Source organism: Henckelia pumila, chromosome 2, assembly GCF_033568475.1.
Source record: "Henckelia pumila isolate YLH828 chromosome 2, ASM3356847v2, whole genome shotgun sequence".
Taxonomy (NCBI): domain Eukaryota; kingdom Viridiplantae; phylum Streptophyta; class Magnoliopsida; order Lamiales; family Gesneriaceae; genus Henckelia; species Henckelia pumila.
In genome coordinates, this window is record NC_133121.1 from 142,527,253 (window position 1) to 142,550,850 (window position 23,598).

Genomic DNA, 23,598 nt, shown 5'->3' on the forward strand with positions numbered 1-23,598 from the left:
TCGATATTTTTTCTCAACCCTACTCATATGCTAGGTTGAACTCAACCACCTTGCTTTTGACATAGTTGATCGAACAAATTTAATTCCTGAATATTTCAACTTAACATACCTGGTCCCACATTTTCAAAAGTATTATGCCATTAGTCATTATTGGTAGTTTTATGGTTAAACCGTAATGATAGGGACTAATTTTTGTACAGTATGAAAGTTCAGTGATAAATATTATTGACTAAAAATATAGTGGCAATAAAAAGATTGAAAACGAGCCTTCGTTCACAACATAAATATATTTAAGCAAGATGAATATAAAATATATATATAAAAAAGAGAAACTACATTTTTAACATTGCATTTTGTGATTTGTGACAAAAACAGTGAACTAAAACTAAAATCTGACAACATAGAATACCAAAATCGCAAAGAGATAAACATATAAGATAAAAAAAAGACAAAAAAAAAAAAACAAAACAATTGTCCTCATAAAAAAAATCGTATAAACAAGATATATTCATATGCTATGCACATGCGTTTTACTGATATATATAAAAACTTAAACACAAATGTAAATGACCAGAAGTAGAGACACAATCACCATCATCACTACAAAAAAAGAGCAGAGTCTATAAATATATATATATGAGGCAGAACGTATTCATACATAAACAAACTATCAGAAATCACAGAACAAAATTTACAACTGAAGTATCAACAATATTTTGTACACTGGTTCCAACTTCCAATGTCCAAGGAATGATAGTTTCATTTTATTGCTCCGAACTGCACGACTTCTAGTATAATGGCGATAGCTATGGCCCAGTAGACAACAATTCACCTGAGGAGCCCAAAAGATACCACAAGATCAAACACTGACCAGAAAAATACCGAGCAATGAACTCACGTTTGCATGGCCATCATCATGCATGGTTTACTAAACCAAAGAAGCTACCTGATGAAGCTTACCAGCAAAAGGAGTACGGTGAAATTGAGCATTATTGGAATCATAATTTAGCTGGAAGCAGAACCAGCTGCACAAGGAGCTTGAGTGCTGTTGTCATTCACAGAAAGGCCAGCACTCGTCTCTATAATCTGCTGTTCGGTAGGATTTGAACTCGAGCTATCAACTGTACCACTTGATATACTAGCCACGACGGTTCTATCTTCTTCTCGTATTTCAAGATGATCCATGAGTCGAGATGCAGGAGTAATTCTGTGGTCAACCACCCCAGGAACTTCAGTGCTGGGACAACAGGCTGAACTGTTGCGAGTGAACAATTTCTCCTTCCATCCTCGTGTGCTCCTAGTTAAAGATTCTTTGTACCTGAAACAGGAAGAAGGCTTATTATAAAAATTCATAAAGTCATTCCAATTAAAGATCCCTATTAAAGTCGGACGTAGATCGGACACATCCATCGTTCACTCCACTGCCTTCTTGTTGCTTGTATTATAATATTTTTCTACTCTCAGCTAAGCTAGAGTACAAAACGGAACATGGAAGATTTTTTTATGTGAGGTATAAAATCAAGAACGATATCAAATTCTTCGCGTACTTCATTGACCATGAGCTAACACGAGATTTCAGAGACTCTGAGAATGACTGGAAATCTGATGATCCAACTCTCTCTTGGCTACTCGGGGAAGTCTGGGTAGGAGATCTCCTGTAGGACAAAATAACCTTATGGTGAACAACCAAAAGTTTGATCCCTTTAAAGGTTTAATGACCTCTTTAAATGAAGGAAAAGAACAATATACCGACTGGTAGATGATATTCCATGTTGATTTGCACCAACAATGGATCCTTGGGCAGATGATGGACGTGTAATAAGCTGCGTAGAATCTTCTCCAATAGTAAGTAATGAAGAATTTGAGGCAGTTATTCTCACTACAGGGGGCGTACTAGAACCATCTCTCTCATTGGCAGAAGAAGCAACCAACGTGGCAGAAGGCCCGTTAGGATGAGCGGAAAACACCAAAAAATGTGGATGACCTTGAGCAGATGACCTACTCCTCTGACCTTCAATCCTAGCAAAATGACGAGCCCTGCCCATAGCAGCAGAAGCAGCTAAGTGTTGAATAATCCGCTCTTCAAGTTCAGAATCACTTGCACTAAATGGCAACTGCACCAGATGTTCAAGAAAATTTCATATTAACACAGCCAAATATATGCTTGAACTGAAGGCGGCACTAATTAGAATAGTAAAAATATGAGCAGATTGGAAAGTGGTCGAACATGTTGCAACTCAAAGTCTCCTAGGGTTGGATGATGAAATATAGAGGTATTTCTAGGTCGGTTTGTTCGCAATTTCCTCTCATGCTCCACAGCATCAAGCAATTCCTGGCTGCCAAATAAGCATACAAGTCCACCTTAAAAACTAAATTTCCGGAAAGATACAGAATTGCAAAGGGAAATCCATGTACCTGCTGGGATCCTTCAAGCTGATAGGCTGCAAGCACATTGGGCACTCGGAGCTTCTCTGGCACCTACAGATATATTTATATACAAATGATTGACATTGTCCAACATCCATCATGTGGTACAGCTTGATAAGAGTCAAGAGATGTCCCCAAATAATTCAAATGGTAGTGGACCATGCAACAAACATTAAATGATTCTTGATATGAGACGTTTATTTTAGTAAACAAAGAGGTAAATACAACATAAACTCCAGTCCTGTGTGTGTAGCGGAAGGCCACATAGCTACAAAAAGTCCTGTGTGTGTAAACAAAGAGTTAAATACTACACAGTCCTGTGTGATATGATATCAACGCACTACAACAATGGAAAATCGACGTCGTCTCCAAATTCAATTGACTGCATATAGCAAGACCATACATGAATGTAATGATGTGGGATTAGAATTTGGTAGAAAATTGAAATATTGCATATAGATATCGTAGGAATGAAAAATGAAGATTTAATGTCAGGGAAAAGTTGTGTGAATCTCATGTTGATTTTTGTACCATTCGAGAATGCACTGAAGATGAAACTCATGTTTGCAACTTGTCACCTGCCGAAAAAAATAAAATAAAAATAATTATTCCAGCATTTGACAACAGGCCAATACCAATCAACAATGCCTGGAGTTATAAGCCTTATACATACTGTTGAAGGATCGCTGTCACAAAAATCTTCAAGGCATATGCTGCAAGAATCATCAAATGCTTCTTGAATTCCACCCTCCACAAAAGCTGCAGCTGATGTCAAATGATTCTCCGAGTTATTTCCCTCTTCCATCTGCCAGAGATATAGAAATCTTTATAGCAATATACAGAGTTCAAGCACTACTGTAAATTGAGCGGCAACATGCACAATACACAGAGCTGTTAATTCAACAAAATTAAAACTTCACCAAATTCATATAGTTTCTAAAGATAGAAATAATGCATAATGGCCATTACCCATACTAATGGATTTTTTTAAACAGAGAGAATAAAATTCAACAACAAAACTTTATTCTTATCATTCAATCACCCTAAACTATTTACCTCACTTTTCTTTTCCTTTCATCAAATTTTTAATTATAATCTGTTAATAAAATCAAGACATGCCTCAAGTCTAGCAAACAAAAAGCATATATATAAATCTTAACATGGCGAAGCCTCATTTAAACGAGTCAGAACTAAGAGCACAGAAAAAAGAAAAGGTAAGGTCCAATGTGACCGTAAATAAGCTGAATCCCCAGATATAAAAATTACCAAGGTGGCAAGGTCATATACTTTGACCATTAAATTGCAAAAAAAGTTCGAAAACCAAATGAAGTGATCCAGCATATATAGTTATATACAGAGAACTATAACTTGAAAACAGCAAAACCTATGATAATTCAGATTCAACATGAGCAAGAAACAAAAATTATTACAATAAAACTGCAGTGCCCCCTAGCAAGGAATTGGCCTTCTAAGTGACTAAAAATTGTCCCCATCAAAATCGAATAAAAAATTCCACAACTTCCGTTCCGAGAGTCCAAATGCAAAGTTTAAGCATCCCAGAACACAAATAAAACCCCATAATACAATTATCTTCTATTTGGGGGGAAAAAATAAGGTTACCCAGACAAGATTGGATTGCGTACACAGCATACACAACAGAGAATTTAGTCTACAGACCAATAAAATTCATAATCGGAAAACATAATAACAAATTACCTCAAAAAGACTCTTCAATCCAAGTACAATCAAGAAAGATGATAAATACAGCACTAGATCAAAGTAATTAAGAACCGGCCCGATTACACGCAGAGTCAAAAGATAAGAGAAGAGAAAAGGGCAGGAGACAAGATTACATTTTGATGCGAGAATTTGGGTTAAGAGTCGGAAATAGTACAGTAGACTTCCCTTTGTTTTTTAGGTTTATGGAGAATTATTTGTCTCCTTTTCCCCTTTTTCTCGTCTTTTTTTGGTTCCCTTTTCTACTTTTTTTTACTTTTTTTTAATGGAAGAAAGAAACTACACATGCTAAGATGAATTTTGCTGTTGCCGTTTTGACTTTAGATCTTTAATTCTTGGTGGGCTTTGGTTTCATTTCAATTTTTTTTTAGAGGGTTTCATTTCACTTTTAGTTGAATATAATGTATCCATGTTTTAAAAAAAATAAAATAACCTTAGGACAAAATTAAAGTGATATATTTATACATATAATAATAATAATAATAATAATAATATATATACATAATGTAATAATAAAAGAGTAGCTCTCACAACTCATAAGGTTATCTATATTTGTACTTAAAAGTAATATTTATAATATAAAAAATAATATATTTTTAATGTGTTGAGTGATATCGAAAATCTATATTAAAAAATCTACTAGTGGGCCATGAGACAGTGTCGGAGTATTTGTTATAATGAAATTAATTGTGTTAAATATTCCTGATATCTTGTACAATTATCAGTTCATTTATATGATGGAATCAATTACCAGACATGCACGAACATTTTTGGTGAGTATCCTGTTATGAAATGAATTCTCCCGTTCGAGATCCGTGTAAACCATCTTCCCAATTAGGAGTATATATGAAAAATAATATTAACAAGAATTTTAATTTATAGCTTAATTTTTTACAAAGAAAAAGTAGAGTGGGAGTTGATAAGAATGATATTGGTTGATGTTTTTTGAATCTAAAATTGCCAAAACAATAGCACATGCCATAATCTTTTGTGTACTTTGTATGAAAAGAAGTGAGATGTTGAAAACTCCAAAAGCAGCATTATTACACTTACTAGTAGATGAGATCCTAGCATATGGATAATACCCAAATCATGCATCCAACGGTTCGTATTTTTACACATAAACATAATTAATTATATATTGTTAACGTGTCAAATCATGGAACATTAGATCTATCATTTAGATATTACTTATATGCTAGGTTGAAATCTACCCACATTTACTTGAGAAGCATGATTATTTGGAATATAATTTTGGACTAAATAAAAATAAAGTGCATTTAATTAGAATAAAATTTTCATAATATATCAAATGAAAATTGGGATCTAGGCAGAATATTCCATAATAAATTTATTTATTCGCAGCATTAATTGTTTGGAAGGTTGAGAATCTGGATGGAGAGTGAAGAAGCCATGCTGTTGCCCTTCAAACTCCTCATATTCAATCTTTTTTCCCCATTTTTTAAGTTTTTCTGCATATTCTTTGGCTCTGTCTTTAAGTAGGTCCGATCCACCAACCACAACCAGAATCGGGTCAAGATCCATTTCTTCAAGATCCGGGCTAACGGGTCCAAATGGGTTCACCAGTGGATGATCCGTGGTCTCTCCTACTGGTATTGATAGCCTCCAAAACCTGTATTCAAATAGCCATAGCCAACCAATATATAAAGGATCGATCAAGTATTTTTTTTTTCTTGATATCAATGTTCTTTAATTTTGCAAAAATCATATGTTAAAATTGAAAATTCTCATCTATAATAATAAAGATTTTTTAAGAAACATATATAATATTTTTGTTATAATTGATTTTCGGAACTCGAGTAACTGTTAGGAAATAAAAGAAATTACGTACCTGTCAATCATCTCTAAATTCAAGGTGGCATCTTTTGGGCCCTCAGCTTCAAACTTTGTCAGCACGGTTCCACCAAAGAAGGGAGCCAAGTACACATAACCCCTCACTCGGACCGGAGCCAGCTCGGCCGATCCGGCTCGAAAACGAACCGCCAGGTTATGGGCTATGTTCCCGCCAGCCGAGTCACCCGAAATGAAAACGCGGCTGAAGTCTGCCACGTGGGCCAGCCATTCATCCGGCTCCTCGGCCGAGGCCTGTTCTTGGAGCCACTTGACAGCCGCGTAGCCGTCCTCGATGGCTGCCGGGAGCCGATTCTCTGGAGCCAGCCGATAGTCGGGGGAGACGATCACGGCTTGGAGTTGGGAGGCCAGCTTGAAACAGTAGTTTTGGCAGTTGGGCCACGTCCTGGAGCCGATGCAGAAGCCGCCGCCGTGAATGTAGTAGAAGATGGGGAGCTTGGTGGAGATCGGAGAAGCCGGCTTGTAAAGCCGGAGCTGGAGGCTGTGGGTGGAGTCGAAGGGGACATCTTTCCACAGCACCGACCCGTCATCGTACACAGGTACGTCATAGCTCGGCTTGTTCGAGCGCCAAATCGAGCCGTCTCGGTACACTCGGAGGACGCCGCGGCAGTCGTCCACCTCATGCGGCGGCGGAGGGGTGGTTGAGTCGGCGTCTTTGGCGCTTTCCTTGACAACTTCCTGAGGCGATGCCATTGTTCGATCTGTGTATTAGTGTCTTATCTTGGGTCATCAATTTAAAGAATATTCTTTTATATATACAATTGTTAACATTATTTATTTATACATTAATAATGTGAAGTATAATAAATTTTAATCGAGATCATTTTCAAGTAAATAAAAATTAACATGAAATACTTTTTAAATATATAAAAAAAATTATGTCACAACACAAATACATTTAAATTTATAAATACAAACACAATCTTAAAAAAAAAAAGTTTTATTTATGGTTTTGGGACGGCAGCTTGTTTTTTTTCCTTTTGGGTTTGTAGAAGAAAAATAGAGAAATAAAAATAAAAATATTACATTTATAGGACAAAATATATTGTTTAAATTGCTCAAAAATCTCCAATGTAAACATGTTTTATTCTGCACTCCTTAGCCATTTTTTTTAACCACATTTTTTGTTAATTTGTACCACATCTTGTATGGTTTTGTACCATATCTTGTATTGTTTTGTACCATATTTTATGATTAGGGACCCAAAACAAAACATATTTGCATTTGGGGATTTTTGAGCAAATTGTCCTTATTTATTTGAACCAACAATCCTCAGCCCATGCACCCCTATATATACATGTAATCTTTTGTTTGTCATATTGCGATGGGCAACTTGTGTTTAAATTGGAGCTATATTCGATTAAAAAATCATCACCATAAAAAGAATGTGTAGTAGATGAAAATTCACCTCGTTAACAACTCCATCACATAAATGATTAAAATGGTTAAGATTTTAATATGCACTAAAATCCATGTATATATGTACAATAATTTATTATTATTATTATTATTATTATTATTATTATTACTTATGTTGTGGATTATCATGGATGAGAAATATCGATGTAATAGGGATATGTTGGATATTTTTAATTTTAAATTTGATATATTGTTTATTTTAGTGTATAGTTATTTAGGCATTGTTTGGTTTGATGTATTATTAATCTATGTATAACTTATTCCAATTAATTTCGTCTTATTTTCATCATATTATTTATCTATTTATTAATTAATAATTTTACATCAATTAAATCAAATAAATTATTATATATCCATCAAATCAAATAATGTATTAACTATTTTTTTTTATTTTTAATTTACATTATATTACTTATCTATGGATTACTTATCCTATCACTCAAACCAAACGGTGCCTAAGTATTATTATGAGATAAAATACCCTTCAACTTCAAAAGTATAATACATACATATATATATATATACAAGGAAAGTGCACTTGCGTTGCACGTGGATGACTAACCGTTGAAAATATGATCACGAAATTTAGATAATTTTTAAATTCTTTTAATAATACTATTATTAAGAGTATTTATCAATCTAAATAGAGCAAAATACATTAGATAAAAAAACAACGTGTATTACAATAAATCATATATATTCACATATCCATATATGACACTTTTCAATCCGTTTTTTTTTTTTTTTTTGATATTGATATAAGGACAACTCTTTTCAAATCAAAAAATATACTTCATTCGTCCTAATTATATAAACCTTTTTGTTTACACGGATTAATAAAAAAATATAGGAAAACAAATTTTGTACAAACTATCTCTATTTAATATATTCAAAAAATGATTGCACAATTTTCAAGACGTAGTTAATAAGGATATATTAGTCAAGTGTAATAAATATTATTATATATTAGGGACAAAAAAAAATCGTGACCTATATAATTTGCAGATAGAGTATGTTCCATTAAATTAATTAGTACTAATCATAAATAAAACCAATAAAAAGAAGGATAATGCTATATGTTCACGGACTGTTATACATTGAGTTACACATTACACTTAAAATTACATGATTATCTCTGCACTTTATTTGGGAAAAATCTTTCAAAAATGTATTAGGGATAATTATGTAATTTTAAGTGTAATGTGTAACTCAACGTGTACACTTTGTATACATGTAGTATTACCCTAAAAATAATGTAGGACGGAGTGTATGACGCTTACCAATAGCTATAGTTGGTGGTGATTGTGCAATTCAAAATTTTAAATTGCCTCAAGCTCTATGTCTCGAAAAATTTTCTTAATTAAAAAAATGATCATATTAATGTTAAAACAAAAACCCTAAAATTGTTATTAAATTCAATATCACTCATGTTTGTGTGAAATTTTCAACCATTTAAAACCTTTCTCTATTTTTTTAGAGTTACACAATATAAATAGTTAATTTTATGTCACAATGATTCTTCTCTAATTAATATTGATGGGAAATAAATTTTCTCATGATATGAATTAAATAAATATGTTTAATAAAAATACATATTTTAAAGATAAAAAATACAATATGTGTTTTAGGAAAAAAATAATCAAACGTCATATGTAAATATTTTTTTTCCTATAATTAATATTTATTATAAAAATCTCGTGTAATGACTCAATATGTCTATCTAAGTTTAACTATTAAATCCGGTAAATAACATGAGAATCCTTGTAATGACTTATATGGAGTTATATGCCTCTCGAACAATATAAACAACAAAGATGTATTTTTCTATATATGTCGTATTCAAAATCTCCTCTCTCGAGTGATAGATTCTAAATAAATTATCATTCAATCTATGACCAGTAAATTGAAATCATTAAGATCAGGAAAACACAAATAAAATGTGCGAAGAATTCAAATATATAAATCAAAATATCTCAATCATGGTTTTCAATCAAGATCTGTCTACCTCTAGACTAAGAAATTAGTTCATAATAAATTCAAAGATCAAATAAAATATGTTTTTCCAACAATCCATCAACCAAAGAAAATAGAGTTCAAAGAGAAACTAGAACGAATTAGAATGAAGCTTCTCCGTCGTCGGATGCTGCCGTCTTCCGTATTCGTACCAAATTCTCGAGATCTTGTGCACTTCAAAACTCTCAATAGCCGTCCTATTGCTCTGAAAACTCTCTAAACCCTCGTCACCTTCAGAATAAGTTGTAAAATTCCTTTTTAAAACTCGATCAAGACTTTCCAAATTTTAGGACTGCGTAGCGCTGGAGCGCTAGCCTTCGGCGCTGGAGTGCCTGAATTGTTTCCTCAACAGCGCTGGAGCGCTGGTATGATAGCGCTGGAGCACTATTTCCTCGACTTTTCACCTTTTGGAAGACTCCGTCTAGCGCTGGAGCGCTATAAATATGGCGCTGGAGCGCTGTCCTGTTCACTCTTAAATTTCATTTTTCAAATCTTTTCTTCAATTCTTTTTGCCATCTTTTTCACTCTTTTGATCAAATAAAACAAATAACACTCAAATTCCTGAAAACAACATAAAGAACAAAAAAAAATGCATAATATCGCTCAAAACATAACAAAAGCCAAACTAACTCATATAAAATATAAGTGCAAACATTGCACTTATCAAATCCCCCAAACTTGAACTTTTGCGAGTCCCTAGCAAAACAAAACAACAAAACACTAAGACGCACAAGGAATTAAAAACACACAAGAAATCAGTAAAACTATAATAACCCGACTGGCCTCAGATGTTCAACAATTAATCCATGTGTAGCTAATTTTCTCGAGAGTCCTCGTGTGCGAGTGATTAGCCAATCTCATCTACCCACCTAACTTTCGATCAAATCATGCAACCAGTAAGCCTCAAAGAGTCATTAACCCCGCCCTCTAGTTTCAAAATACTCTCCACCAAGTTCAATTTTTACTCGCATAACTCAAAAGGATTTTTTTTTTCAGTGATTTTCTTCATAAAAAATACCAGATTTTGCACCTGGTTTTTATTTTATTTTAGCCCCATAAATTACCCGCAGACTTAGGTATAACTAAAGATAGAATTTGGATTTCAATCCCCTCGTCTATAGCTCGGATGGAGCATCAACCCCATTATTTTTTTCCGCAAAATTAGCATGGAACAATGAATAGGATTTCAAACACTGTCCAAGCCCGGATGAAGTTGTAAGAAAATTTAGATTTTTACTTTTGCAACCCCATTTAATTCGCATACTTAGTCAAGCATAAGACAACTAGGATTTCAGTCCCTTATTCCTAACCCGGATAGAGTCATCTATTCATTTAAATTTTGTCTAAATCATTTTTATGCTTGTATCAGTCTACCTCGATTTTGAGCATAAATCACCAGAGTTAAGAGTCAAATTATCCAATCCACTTACAAAATCCACATAACTTTTTCTACTTATCAGGAGTATCGACAGTCAAGGCAATAGTGCATAAAAAGTGAGAACTCAAGATACAATGTCGCCAACACTAGATTATAAATTCTTTTTCTTTTCCCAACTTCATCATCATAGGCCATTTTTCTTTTGCTTTTCTATTTTTTCATTTTTTTTTAAAACACAAACACACAAACGATAAAAACAAACACAGAAACGAACAAACGAACAATAAAACTGACAGAAAAAAAACAACAAAACTTGCAGAAACACAATACGAATGAATAAAAATAAAAACAAATGCAGGAACTAGTGACTACTGCAGCATTCAAAACCCATCAGACTCTCAAACCAACTTCGCTTCAACTTCAACAACAATCAATTCAACAACCAACTCAACAAAACTCATCTAAAACAAGTCATCAAAACAACAACATCCCACCCAAACTCAGATATGTGCATTGTCCTCAATGTGCAAGATCAATAAAAACAAGGAACATACACATACCTACGACAATGACCATCAGTGGTCATCGTCCATGTCGTCATCTTGAGGGGGCCAAGAAGGAGGCTGGGGAAACTGCTGATACTCGCTGGATCTTGGAAAATGCTGGGCAAGGCTCGTCGTGAAATCTACCATATAATCCATAAAAAGATTGGTCCGACGACAATGAATGTCTAGCCTCTGCTCCAAACGTGTCAAACGCTCCTCATACAATGGATCAGATCTCGGAGGTGGTAGTGGTGGTGGCTGGGTGCTACTGGTAGGACGGGCCTGAGGTGCGGCTGGTCGCGTAAGGGCGGTACATTCTCTCTTGTAGTCCCAGTAATAGGTCCTTGGACCTTGAAAAACTCTTCATCTCCACCCCATGTAACTCCAGCATGTGCACATAACTCGGTGATCAGAGAGGGGTGCAGCAAACCTCCAGTCGTGGTGCCCTTCACTGCTGCAAGAATGAACTCCTGAATGATATTTCCCAAATTGACCGTCTTCCATGTGACGATACTGTAATTCAGGACAACCCATTTCTTGGTCAACTCAGAAGTGTGGCCGGTGGGCAGCACACGAGCAGCTATTAGAAAAAATCAAGACCTCGTGTCTTGCTTCATTTTCCCGGAAGGAAAATGTACCACTGATTCATTCTTCATCTTCCACTGTGCTCTTTCTTCACAAAGAGTGGCAAGTATCTCGTCATAGTCCACATCACTTGCCTTGAACGACGAATATTCATCCTCATCTATAGATGGCATACCATAGAGGGTATTAATGGTATGCCCATCAAATGCCACCCTCTTTCCTCGCACTAGTACATGGTATTGTTCATGCTTGTACTTCAGATTGACATAAAATTCTCGGACTAAGGAAACCACGGCATCACCGGGAGGTTGGACAAAACCCGTCCATCTTCGCTCATGAGCTGCATGTCGTACATCCCACAATGGTACAGGAGAATTAGGATCAAATCCCCTTTCTCTAACCATGTTCTTGCTCACCATGAGAGGATAATTCTTTGCCACCTCTTCGTCCCAAAACCGATGGGCATCAAAACTACCAGAAGAAGATGCACCCTGTTTTTTTTTCTTCTTCGGCGCCATTACAATAGTGCAATCTCAACTTCAACAAAACAATAATAAACAGCAATGCACCACTTCCAAAAATTTCTTTCAAGCCTCAACCAATCAACACAATTCTGCTAATACGATAATTACTCACCAATACGCTCAAACCAAGAAAAACAACCACAATCCACGAAGATTCCACTAAACATCAAATACACTGCATTGAGGCACCTCCAGGCTCCAAAAATGTCATTTAACCAAAAATCAGGCAATCAAATTGATCACGAATTAACCACACCAATTAATTATTCAAATAACCGACATTCACAGACAAAATCAGAAAGCACTGCCATAATTTCTCTTATGTATTTCAAGGCAACACTAGACTACTGTGATATCAATGACCACGAAGGCGCCCAATTTTCATGTGAGAAAACAAAATTTCGGCCAACAATCAACACAATTTCATACGGTACCTTGGTTTGGTGTTCAAGTGATTTAGCAGCAAATAGGATATATAATCGAACCACCCGTACGCGTTCTTTCCTGAATTTCGAACAACCACCGCGCCGGAATAAGATTGGTCGAGACCCCCTATTTCGAAGAACCCTAGATGCGAATTTGGTGGAACTCGGATGACTAAAATTCGAACAAGTGCTATGAAAAGATGAATGTGTGCGATTAGTGGTGTGGATGAGATTTTCAGGGGAAATTTTTCGAGTTGCAGGTGTCGGGTCGCATGGAGGCGGAGATGAAAAGGTTGGGTGTGAATGAATGAAATATGCGATCCCCTTTTATTTTTCAATTTTACGCAGTAGCGCTGGAGCGCTTGATAATTGGCGCTGGAGCGCCCGATGCTTTTTCGAGAGAGCGCTGGAGCGCCAAAACTTCAACTTCGGAATTCCCAGAATAGCGCTAGATGGCGAGCGCTGGAGCGCTAAATGCTCGACTTTTGATTTAAATTTTTGCTTAAGAAGAGCGCTGAAGCGCGGAATATGTAGCGCTGGGGCGCTTTATTCTCGAATTTCATACTCCAAAATGTGATTTTTGTGAAGAAAAGTACCTGCAATAAAACCCTTAATTAGGACCAAAATTAATAAAATAAATAAAATTATTTAAATTCAATAAAATTAACTAAAATAAAATAAAATAAAATTAAAATTTGGGTTCCCTCCCAAAGAGCGCTTGGTTTAACGTCGTCATCCCGACTTTTTTGGACTGATTAAGCAGGCTCAATCAATGCAACTGTCTCCATGTTCCGCACTTCATTGCCAAAGTAATATTTCAATCTCTGCCCATTGAATTGAAAGGTTTGACCATCATGACAGTTCAGTTCAATGGCTCCATATGGATGCACTTTCACCACGGTGAACGGACCAGACCATCTTGATTTTAACTTACCTGAAAATAATCTGAGATGAGAATTAAACAATAATACATGTTGTCCAGGCTCAAATTCTCTCTTCAGTAATAATTTTTCATGCCACTTTTTGGTCTGTTCTTTGTAGAGCTTAGGATTTTCGTATGAATGATTACGAAACTCCTCGATCTCATGCAACTGCAACAGTCGCTCTTCTCCAGCAGCTTTCATATCAAAATTCAACTTTTGCACCGCACAATACGCTCGATGCTCTAACTCCACGGGCAGATGACATGCTTTACCAAAGACCAACCTGTATGGCGACATGCCAATAGGAGTTTTGAACGCGGTTCGGTATGCCCATAGTGCATCATCCAACTTGATTGCCCAATCCTTCCGGTTCGTGTTGACAGTCTTTTCTAGAATTTGCTTAATTTCCCGGTTGGATATTTCAGCTTGTCCATTTGTTTGCGGATGGTATGCACATGCCACTTTACGCCTAACATCATATTTTGTCAGTAATGAATTAAATATTTTATTGCAAAAATGCGTACCTTCATCACTGATAATGACCCTTGGAGTTTCAAACCGCGTGAAAATATTTTTCTGCACAAACTGCACCACTACACGAGCATCATTAGTGGGGATGGAGATTGCTTCCACCCATTTCGAAACATAATCAACAGCCAATAAAATATAAAATTGCCCAAAAGATATAGGAAATGGTCCCATAAAATCAATTCCCCACACATCAAATAATTCAACTTCTAAAATATTGGTGAGAGGCAATTCATTACGCCTAGATATATTTCCCATCCTTTGACATCTATCACATGATTTTACCAAGGTATAACTGTCTTTGAATAAAGTTGGCCAATAAAAACCAGACTGAAGTTCCTTGGCGGCTGTCTGTGTGGCTTCAAAGTGACCACCATACGGTGCAGAATGACATTGTTCCAAAATTTCTTTTGCTTCTGCTTCATCTACATATCTTCTTATCACTTGGTCCGAACACTTCTTGTACACAGACGGATCATCCCACAGATAAAACTTGACATCATGGAAAAATTTCTTCCTTTGATGATGATTGAGATCTGGAGGCAAAACACCACAAGAAAGAAAATTAGCAAAGTCAGCAAACCAAGAAAGTTTAGAATTTATCTCAAAAAGATGCTCATCAGGAACTTGCTCCTTGATGAGTTCATATTCAGCTTTTTCTTCCAACTCCAAGCGAGACAGATGATCTGCCACTAAATTCTCACTTCTTTTCTTGTCTCTAATTTCAAAATCAAACTCTTGTAGTAAGAGTATCCACCGAATCAATCTCGGCTTGTCATCCTTCTTGGCAAAGAGATAGCGAACTGCTGCATGGTCAGTATAAACAATTACTTTGGAGCCAATGAGATAGGACCTGAATTTGTCAAAGGAGAAACCACAGACAACATCTCTTTTTCTGTAGTAGTGTAATTCTATTGTGCTCCATCAAGAGTGCGGCTGGTGTAGTAAATCGCCCGAAACAACTTATCTCTTCTCTGCCCCAAAACTTCTCCCACAGCATAATCGCTGGCATCACACATCACTTCAAACGGCTCTTTCCAGTCAAGCACAATTATAATAAGCGCAGAAATTAGTGCCTCCTTGATCTTTGTGAATACCTGCAAACACGCGTCATCAAAAATAAAAGATGTATCTTTTTCTAATAAATTACACAAAGATTTAGTAATTTTATAAAAATCTCTAATAAAGCGACGATAAAACCCGACGTGTCCCAAGAAACTTCTAATGGCTTTCACATTATTTGGTGGTGGAAGCTTTTCAATTGCAACTATTTTTGTTCGATCCACCTCAAGCCTATTAGATGACACTTTATGTCCAAGTATTATTCCCTCTTGCACCATGAAGTGGCATTTTTCCCAATTAAGCACTAGATTTTTCTCTTGGCACTCTGCAAAACAAGGGTCAGATTGTGCAAACAATGATCAAAAGTAGACCCAAACACAGAAAAATCATCCATAAAAATTGTCATGACTTCTTCACCATGTCAGAAAAAATTTTCATCATGCACCGCTGAAAAGTAGTTGGTGCATTACACAAACCAAATGGCATTCTCCTAAAAGCATAAGTACCATAGGGACATGTGAAAGTTGTTTTCTCTTGATCTTGTAGTGCTATGGCAATTTGATTGTAGCCAGAATAGCCATCTAAAAAACAGTAATATTTATAACATGCCAACATGTCAAGCATTTGATCAATAAAAAAAAGAGAAAAATGATCTTTTCTAGTAGCCTTATTCAACCTATAATCAATGCAAACTCTCCAACCAGTAACAGTACGAGTCGAAATCAACTCGTTTTTTTCATTTTTAACTACAGTCATACATCCCTTTTTCGGCACAACCTGTACTGGCGACACCCAAAAACTGTCAGATATAGCATAAATAATATCAACATTCAATAATTTCAACACCTCAGCTTTTACTACTTCTTTCATCGCAAGATTTAACCTCCTTTGATGATCAACATAAAGACTATACGACTCCTCCATTAAAATCTTATGCATGAAAATGTTGGGACTAATTCCCTTGATATCAGAAATTGACCAACCCAAAGCAGATTTAAATTTTCTCAAAACTCTTAATAATTTATCCTTTTCATCATGAGTAAGAGAGGATGAAATAATTACCGGGTTAGTCTAATTTTCTCCCAAAAATGCATGACATAAATGATGAGGCAGTTCTTTCAATTCAGGAGTAGAAGAAACTAGTGCATCTTTGCTGAATTCCTCTGGCAATGCTTCAATTTTGTCTTGGCTATCTTTTTCCTTTGGCAAACTTTCAAGAGCAAGAATTTTGTGAGACCCCGTTTACTAATCGTCTAATCTGGGACTAAACAATAATTAAGCATAAAAAATCAAGAGCCAAAAGAAAAGGAAATTTTTTTTTCGGATGAATAGTGTCGCGCTCGATCCTACGAGTTCGTAGGATCGAGCGCACCATAAATGCTCTAGGTGCTGCCCGAGAAATTCAAGAGCTGCGCTCGATCCTATGAACTCGTAGGATCGAGCGCACTAAAAAGTGCAAGGTTTCTGCCTCAACAAAGAACAGGCCGCGCTCGATCCTACGAACTCGTGGGATCGAGCGCGCCCTCTGCCCAGAAAACAACAGAACAGAAATTAAGGCTAACCAACCCCATTCAAGCCATTCAATACTTCAAAATATAAATATGCACTACAACTCCACATGCATATACAATACAATACAAGTCGAATACAATCTAAATTCGATGATAGGGTCATTTGACAAGTCAAATAAATTCGAGTTTCCTAGACATGATTCAAGACACGAAATTTCATCAACCCTATAATGCAAGATTGCTAAAAGTACAAACTTCTAGACTGTGTCTCACTCTATCACTTCCAACTCGATCTAGTCATGCAGCTTCTGACTCGATCCTGCCCCACCTGCCGACAAGTACACATATAAACAGAACGACAACCGGATAATTCGGTGAGAATATAATTCCCAGTAAAAGAGACAAATCAAGCAATTCCAAATAATATATCAAGTCATGTTATATAAAACAACGAGTCAATCAATTCAAAAAGGCATATCAGCACTCAACTCAAAATTCATTAAAATGCAATGCATGACTTCAAAACTCGGGATTATCTAATCGGATAATCGAATATCAATTGGTACTCGGTTGGGATCCTAGTCAAGTCATCACGAACAACCCACCGACACTCCCATTCGGGGTGGCTATCGCACAACTCAATCCCCTAGACTTTAGAGCAACTATAAGAAATATTCTAGCTCTTGGAAAAACTCGAAATCCAAGGCCACTTCAATATAGCTCCATAAATCGTCTAAGTTCAAAACGAATCAAATCTTTGGCTCAAGATGTATGCAAGTGAAATTAAACTCATTCAATTTAAAATCAAATAATTCAAATAGCATACAAGTATGTGATTTCTTTTGGACACTCAAACTAATTAAAATTCGAGTTAATCGTCCCATTCATTCAATTGTCGTCTTTTTACCTTTTCAAGTTCGTCGAGGATTCAAATCTGAAAATAACAACGAACTCAATCAATATCGAATCGAATCAAAATGAATCAATACAAGAAGTTCAATACTATACTGTCTTCAATTCTCGAATCGGTTCAAACTCCCCAGTTCGTTCCAAACCCGAATCGTCAACCCAAATCTGAAAATGTTGAACATACGGATTCGATATCAATCTACTAATTCAAACAAACCCGGAAATCAAAGTGAAGCAATACAACCAATAATCCAAAACTCGATTTCGACGGCATAACGGCTATAAACGGTCAAATCAAAAATCTTCAATCAACAATCATCAACAATACAACTCAACCCAACTTCCAATCCATCAAAAACAACCAAATCCAATCAAAATCACAAGACCCATTTTCGAAATTAATCTCCAAAAATCAAATAAAATCCAAACTTCAATCTTTTTCCGAACCGACTTCGAATACACGGTCTATGCTAGCTCAATAACAACATACTCAAAAATTATCAAATTCTGACAACCCGAAAAAAATCAAAGTTCATGGATCATAGCAAAACTTACGTCAAAACGACGCACTCGTTGCGGTGATCGTGAATCTCAACTCAAAACAAAAATCTGACGGTTGGATCGTGAGAATCGGAAGGAAAAAAATCTTGGAGAATCGTTGGCCATGGCTTTCTCTCGGTCTCGGTTGGCGTGTGGGAGTAGGGAGGAAGGAGAGGAGGATGATGTGATGATATGATAGATAATAATATTAATAACTCCCAAAAGACTAGTCAACTGACCAATTGCAATTCGGTCCCTGAAACTCCAAATTAAATCAATTCAATCCCGGCTCAATTAATCTCTACTAATTCCAAAATACATAATAATCGACTCTGCTAATCACGAAATAATTAATTTCAGGGCCTTACAATTCTCCCCCTCTAAGATTCGATTTCGTCCTCGAAATCAAATCAGTTCAATCTCATAAGAACAAGATAAAGTTCAAAGACTGCTATACTAATTCTTCTCTCAAAAATAACTCTGAAATCGCGGTTCTAATCAAATTCTGCTTCTTGCACCGTTTATTCAAATCCGTATCGGCTCAACTGCACAAACCCAACTGAATCGGTTTCGCTAAGGAGCTGCTACTATGTTCGGTCAACTCTGAATCGGTCGTCTCAAACAAAACTGGCGACTCATCAATTTCCGTCTCAACATCAAAAAAATCTGTGAATTTGGCAACAAAAGACGTGAATCACGTCGAGAATACCCAAAGAATACGGAAGAACAAATTAGTGGAAAACAAGGAGAACTGTAGGAGTAAAAATCGGTAGGAGATATCGCCTATCTCCTCTAGAATCTCAAAGGAGCCCGTGAGTTCATCGAGACAATTCTCTCTCTTATAATAACTGCCACAGCCTCTAAAAGGAGGAATCTTTTGAATTACTCGGCCTCCCTGAACATAAGTACAGAGATCTGCGTCGGAATTCGAATACTTCGTTCATCCTTCTTCTCAAGTCGTCTTCATCCTAGACAGGAAATCTTCTTCTGTCTATCGAACCTCGAATCAAATTTGATCCCAAGTCAGGGAACTCAGAAAATCATCCCAATTCAATTGGGATTCTCATTTCTTCTCGTACAAATCATTTACAAAAAAATTGATATCAATACACTAGTCTGATAGCTGTTGTACAGAGACTTCGCAAAAAAATGAGAAATCCATCCAGCTAGTTCCAAAATCAAGCACTACAGCTCAGTATATCCTCTTAAAGTCTATATCGCTTATTCTTAGCTGTCCGTCCTTCTGAGGATAATAAACTGAACCCAATTATAATCCAATAACAAAAGTCTCTCAAAGACTGAGTTCAAGGTGAGAGTTAACTCAAAATCTCATTCTGAAGGACAGACTTTGACAAGTCAACTATCTGAAAATCCTCCTGACAACAATCCCAATCATAATATCGTGTCTGAAATCCATTCTGTACGGAAACAGAAGTAGACTACAACAATATCTCGATTATAATCAGATAGCATCTCCAATCAGACAGTTCTATACCTCCGTGACCACGTGCCGAACACTTCCAATTCTATTCTGCACGGATAAACTGCGACAAAGTAAAACAATCTGAAATTCTTTCTGACCAACTTCTCAACATCGGGTCGAGTCTGGAATTCATTCTGTACGGAATACAGTAGCAGATTTCTGCAATCGGTGTAATAAAGCTCAGATGGCTTCTAATTTCCAGACTGATCAATAGCTTTAGAAAGGTATTCGTCGAAAAGTAATCTTCTTTTCAATCTGACAATTAACTGTACCACAGACAGTCGGTTCCTTCTCTCTATCAGCTATCAAGTGTGGACAGATTAGCAATTACGAAAATCATACTTCGAACCCCATTCTTCATCTGTTCCTATAAAGGTCGATTCCTCAATCCTCTGAATATCTTTCGGTCGTCTGAAGAAATAATGAACAAATGCAAAGTGCCAATCTCAAGATACTCTGTCTCAATCAAAATCTCTGGCACAACAAAACAATTACTCACAACTGAGGTATCGTCACTATCCTGAAACTCAAACTGTGCCCAGTTCTGACTCTTCTTCAATAAATTCTCCAATTCGAATTTGTTTTCTGCGCTATCTCCATCTTCTAAATCAATTCTGGCTCAGTTCGGATAAAAGTATTTTGATAGACTTCATATCTGTTCCAGACTCTAAATCAGAAGTGCAACACTCATCGGTCGACGAAGTCAAGGATAATAGATAAAATAAGAACAGATTCATCGGCTCAAAGAGAATAATAGTAGTAGATAAAATAATAATAGATCATTCTGTTCAAACCTCAGTTGCTGCATTGTATTACTTCGGATCATACTGGAATTCACCATCAGATTCTTTATCATATCCAATCTTTTCCTCAATCTCAAAATCAGTTCGGTTGCGAAACTCATACTTTGACTTCTCAGTTCAGAAAAAAAAACTTCGAAAATTTCACTGGAGATAGTGATGCCCGATCTTACAAGCAATAAGATCACTGCCAATTCAATATCACGAATCGGATGTTGAGTCTCGTACTGCTCCAGCTGCTACTATGACTGAGCTATCATAGACTTCCTCGGAATAAGAATACCTCCAGAATCTGGATAAGAAGATGCAATGCACTGAAGATTATCAGTACAGAGGAAATAAGAAATACTGGAGCTCAAGTCGATCTCTTCTTCATGTCAAACAAACTGATCTCATAAGATTCGGTTTAGGTACAAGTGCATTCTCTGGAGTTAGATGAGAAATCGGCTCCACGACGATAAGAATCTCTCGAAAATCTGCTATAGAACTCAAAATCTTCAATTCTCAAGTACAGATGTCGGTTTGGCTTCAATCAAAATAGCTTCGGTCTTGCAATGATCACAAAAATTCCAGCTCTAGAATTAATATGATCGAGGAAAGGACATCTCGATACCATCAAAATTTAGACTTCAATAGCATAGCATACAACGTCTCGGCACGCAATTCTGTAAGACCATTCTCCAATACTCTGTATGATCAGTACTATTCTTCGAACAGAATCGAAAAGATCGATGATAATTTCTAATTTCATCCAAATACCTCTGATAGATTCAGTTCAAAAGATCTATAATACTGTAGACGAGTTTCACTTTAGAAGGTACGACTATACTCCAAGACAGTCATACCTCGATCAAAGTCCAGTCTTCAATACTTCTTTCTATCAAAATCTCAGCTGATGATGTCTGATCTCAAGTCATTGCTGAATCTATCCTCATGACTCAGAGATAATCCAAAAATCTCATCTGGATGATAACAGCAACTCTCTAACCACTGGTTTATCAACCAATTCAGGCTAGATTCTAGGACATCAGCTGTGAACAAGAGAATTCCTCCGCAAAATTCTGAAATCAGAAGGTCATTCGGCAGATCAACTAACAAATAATCCTGGAATCGAGAATCCTTACCGGAGGATTTCCGTTCGTCTATTGACTCGGATCTGAATCTGTCAACTTCCTGAAACAATCCCCAGTAGTCTTGTACTGGATAAAGCAGCTAACAGACAATCAAATCAAAATTTGATAACTGAAGTACTATACTGCTCAGTTACAATCAAATCAAAATCTCAATCAAATCAGAATCTGAAGTACAATACTATTCGGTTCCAACTTATCCCATCAATTCAAAGAATTGCGACTACTGTTAATCAAAATTCAACAAACCGAGATGCATCAATAAATATCAATAAGAAGAAAGATAAGGTGTGTAACCGATCATATCAAAATAAGAATAGAAACCATACTCTATTGTTTCCTACGGTCATCATCGGTGAAATCTAAGTCTGATCCTCGATAAGAGTACAACTAGAATCTGTTGCCTCGAAGATTGATTCTTCATATGGTTAAGTTCTCATATATTTTGTTATTGCGGCCGAAGGAGCAACTGAAACGGCTAGTATATTTGTCGGAGTTAAAGACACAAGGAAATTCCCTAATGCTCTCTTCTTCAAATTCTACCAACTTTTATCAATCCTCTAAGTTGGTACCACACTAACCGAATTCTCCGATCATATGTGTAGTTCAGAGAATCACCCAACTGATCGATCTCTTCTATTCATCTTCTGCATCCAACAGCATTCTCGATACTCTTCAAAATCGGTAATCTAAACGACTAAAACCTCCTCGGTAGTACTCCCATTGGTGTCAAAGTGATATCTATCAGTGCAGTAGTGGTACGATCTAGATCAGTCAAAGGAGTTACTGCCGGTTGTCGTCTGCTAAAACTCTTCAGGAGACAATTTTGATATTTAGTATGAAAAGGATACCAAATCTCCATCTCAAAATTCGGTGTTCCACATCTCTGTTCGATAAGTTCGTTCAACTACAAATTACTGAATTTTGGATCTCAATCGGATTCTAATTCACCTCGCAAACAATCTCTGATCTGCTAGCTCAAGCAGATGGTGAAACTCGGATCCGAAATTAAAATTACAGTTCATATTTCAAGTAATTCATGCTTTAAAATTTAAATCATGTAGCCATGTAATTCAAATAATTCTTATCCAATAAAGCATGCTCGCATGTATCTTAAATAAATCATTTAAACAAATCAATCACATGCGAGAATTCAATTCATGCGGACTCGATCTACCCCACTCACTCTAATTCAATTCCGAGAATCTTATCGCTCTGATACCACTTAATGTGAGACCCCGTTTACTAATCGTCTAATATGGGACTAAACAATAATTAAGCATCAATAATCAAGAGCCAAAAGAAAAGGAAATTTTTTTTTTGGATGAATAGTGTCGCGCTCGATCCTACGAGTTCGTAGGATCGAGCGCACCACAAATTCTCTAGGTGCTGCTCGAGAAATTCAAGAGCTGCGCTCGATCCTATGAACTCGTAGGATCGAGCGCACTAAAAAATGCAAGGTTTCTGCCTCAACAAAGAACAGGCCGCGCTCGATCCTACGAACTCATGGGATCGAGCGCGCCCTCTGCCCAGAAAACAACAGAACAGAAATTAAGGCTAACCAACCCCATTCAAGCAATTCAATACTTCAAAATATAAATATGCACTACAACTCCACATGCATATACAATACAATACAATTCAAATACAATCTAAATTCGATGATAGGGTCATTCGACAAGTCAAATAAATTCGAGTTTCCTAGACATGATTCAAGACACGAAATTTCATCAACCCTATAATGCAAGATTGCTAAAAAAAACAAACTTCTAGACGGTGTCTCACTC

The 23,598-nt window shown here is 36.3% G+C and overlaps 2 protein-coding genes across 5 annotated transcripts; both read right to left on the reverse strand.

Moving 5' to 3' along the window:
- Positions 1-494: 494 nt before the first annotated feature.
- LOC140881163 (E3 ubiquitin-protein ligase RHF2A-like) lies at positions 495-4,419 on the reverse strand. Of its 4 annotated transcripts, none has more exons than XM_073286245.1 (9): positions 4,281-4,419; positions 3,101-3,232; positions 2,959-3,005; positions 2,416-2,478; positions 2,228-2,336; positions 1,750-2,114; positions 1,548-1,655; positions 961-1,318; positions 495-832 (listed from the first exon to the last, which is right to left on the reverse strand). In XM_073286245.1, exons 2-8 carry the CDS (start codon positions 3,230-3,232, stop codon positions 1,006-1,008), a joined length of 1,137 nt encoding a protein of 378 aa, XP_073142346.1. In that variant the 5' UTR covers positions 4,281-4,419; the 3' UTR covers positions 495-832; positions 961-1,005. The 4 variants fall into 4 exon arrangements, with proteins under 4 accessions (XP_073142346.1, XP_073142345.1, XP_073142344.1 ...); XM_073286244.1 differs by having other exon boundaries at positions 3,101-3,282; positions 4,144-4,364; XM_073286243.1 differs by having other exon boundaries at positions 4,144-4,359.
- Positions 4,420-5,448: 1,029 nt separating this feature from the next.
- Positions 5,449-6,736, reverse strand: LOC140884854 (strigolactones hydrolase CXE15-like). Its single transcript, XM_073291736.1, has 2 exons — positions 6,017-6,736; positions 5,449-5,797 (listed from the first exon to the last, which is right to left on the reverse strand). The coding sequence occupies exons 1-2, from the start codon at positions 6,727-6,729 to the stop codon at positions 5,491-5,493; spliced, it is 1,020 nt and encodes a 339-aa protein (XP_073147837.1). The 5' UTR covers positions 6,730-6,736; the 3' UTR covers positions 5,449-5,490.
- Between the last annotated feature and the right edge of the window lie 16,862 nt (positions 6,737-23,598).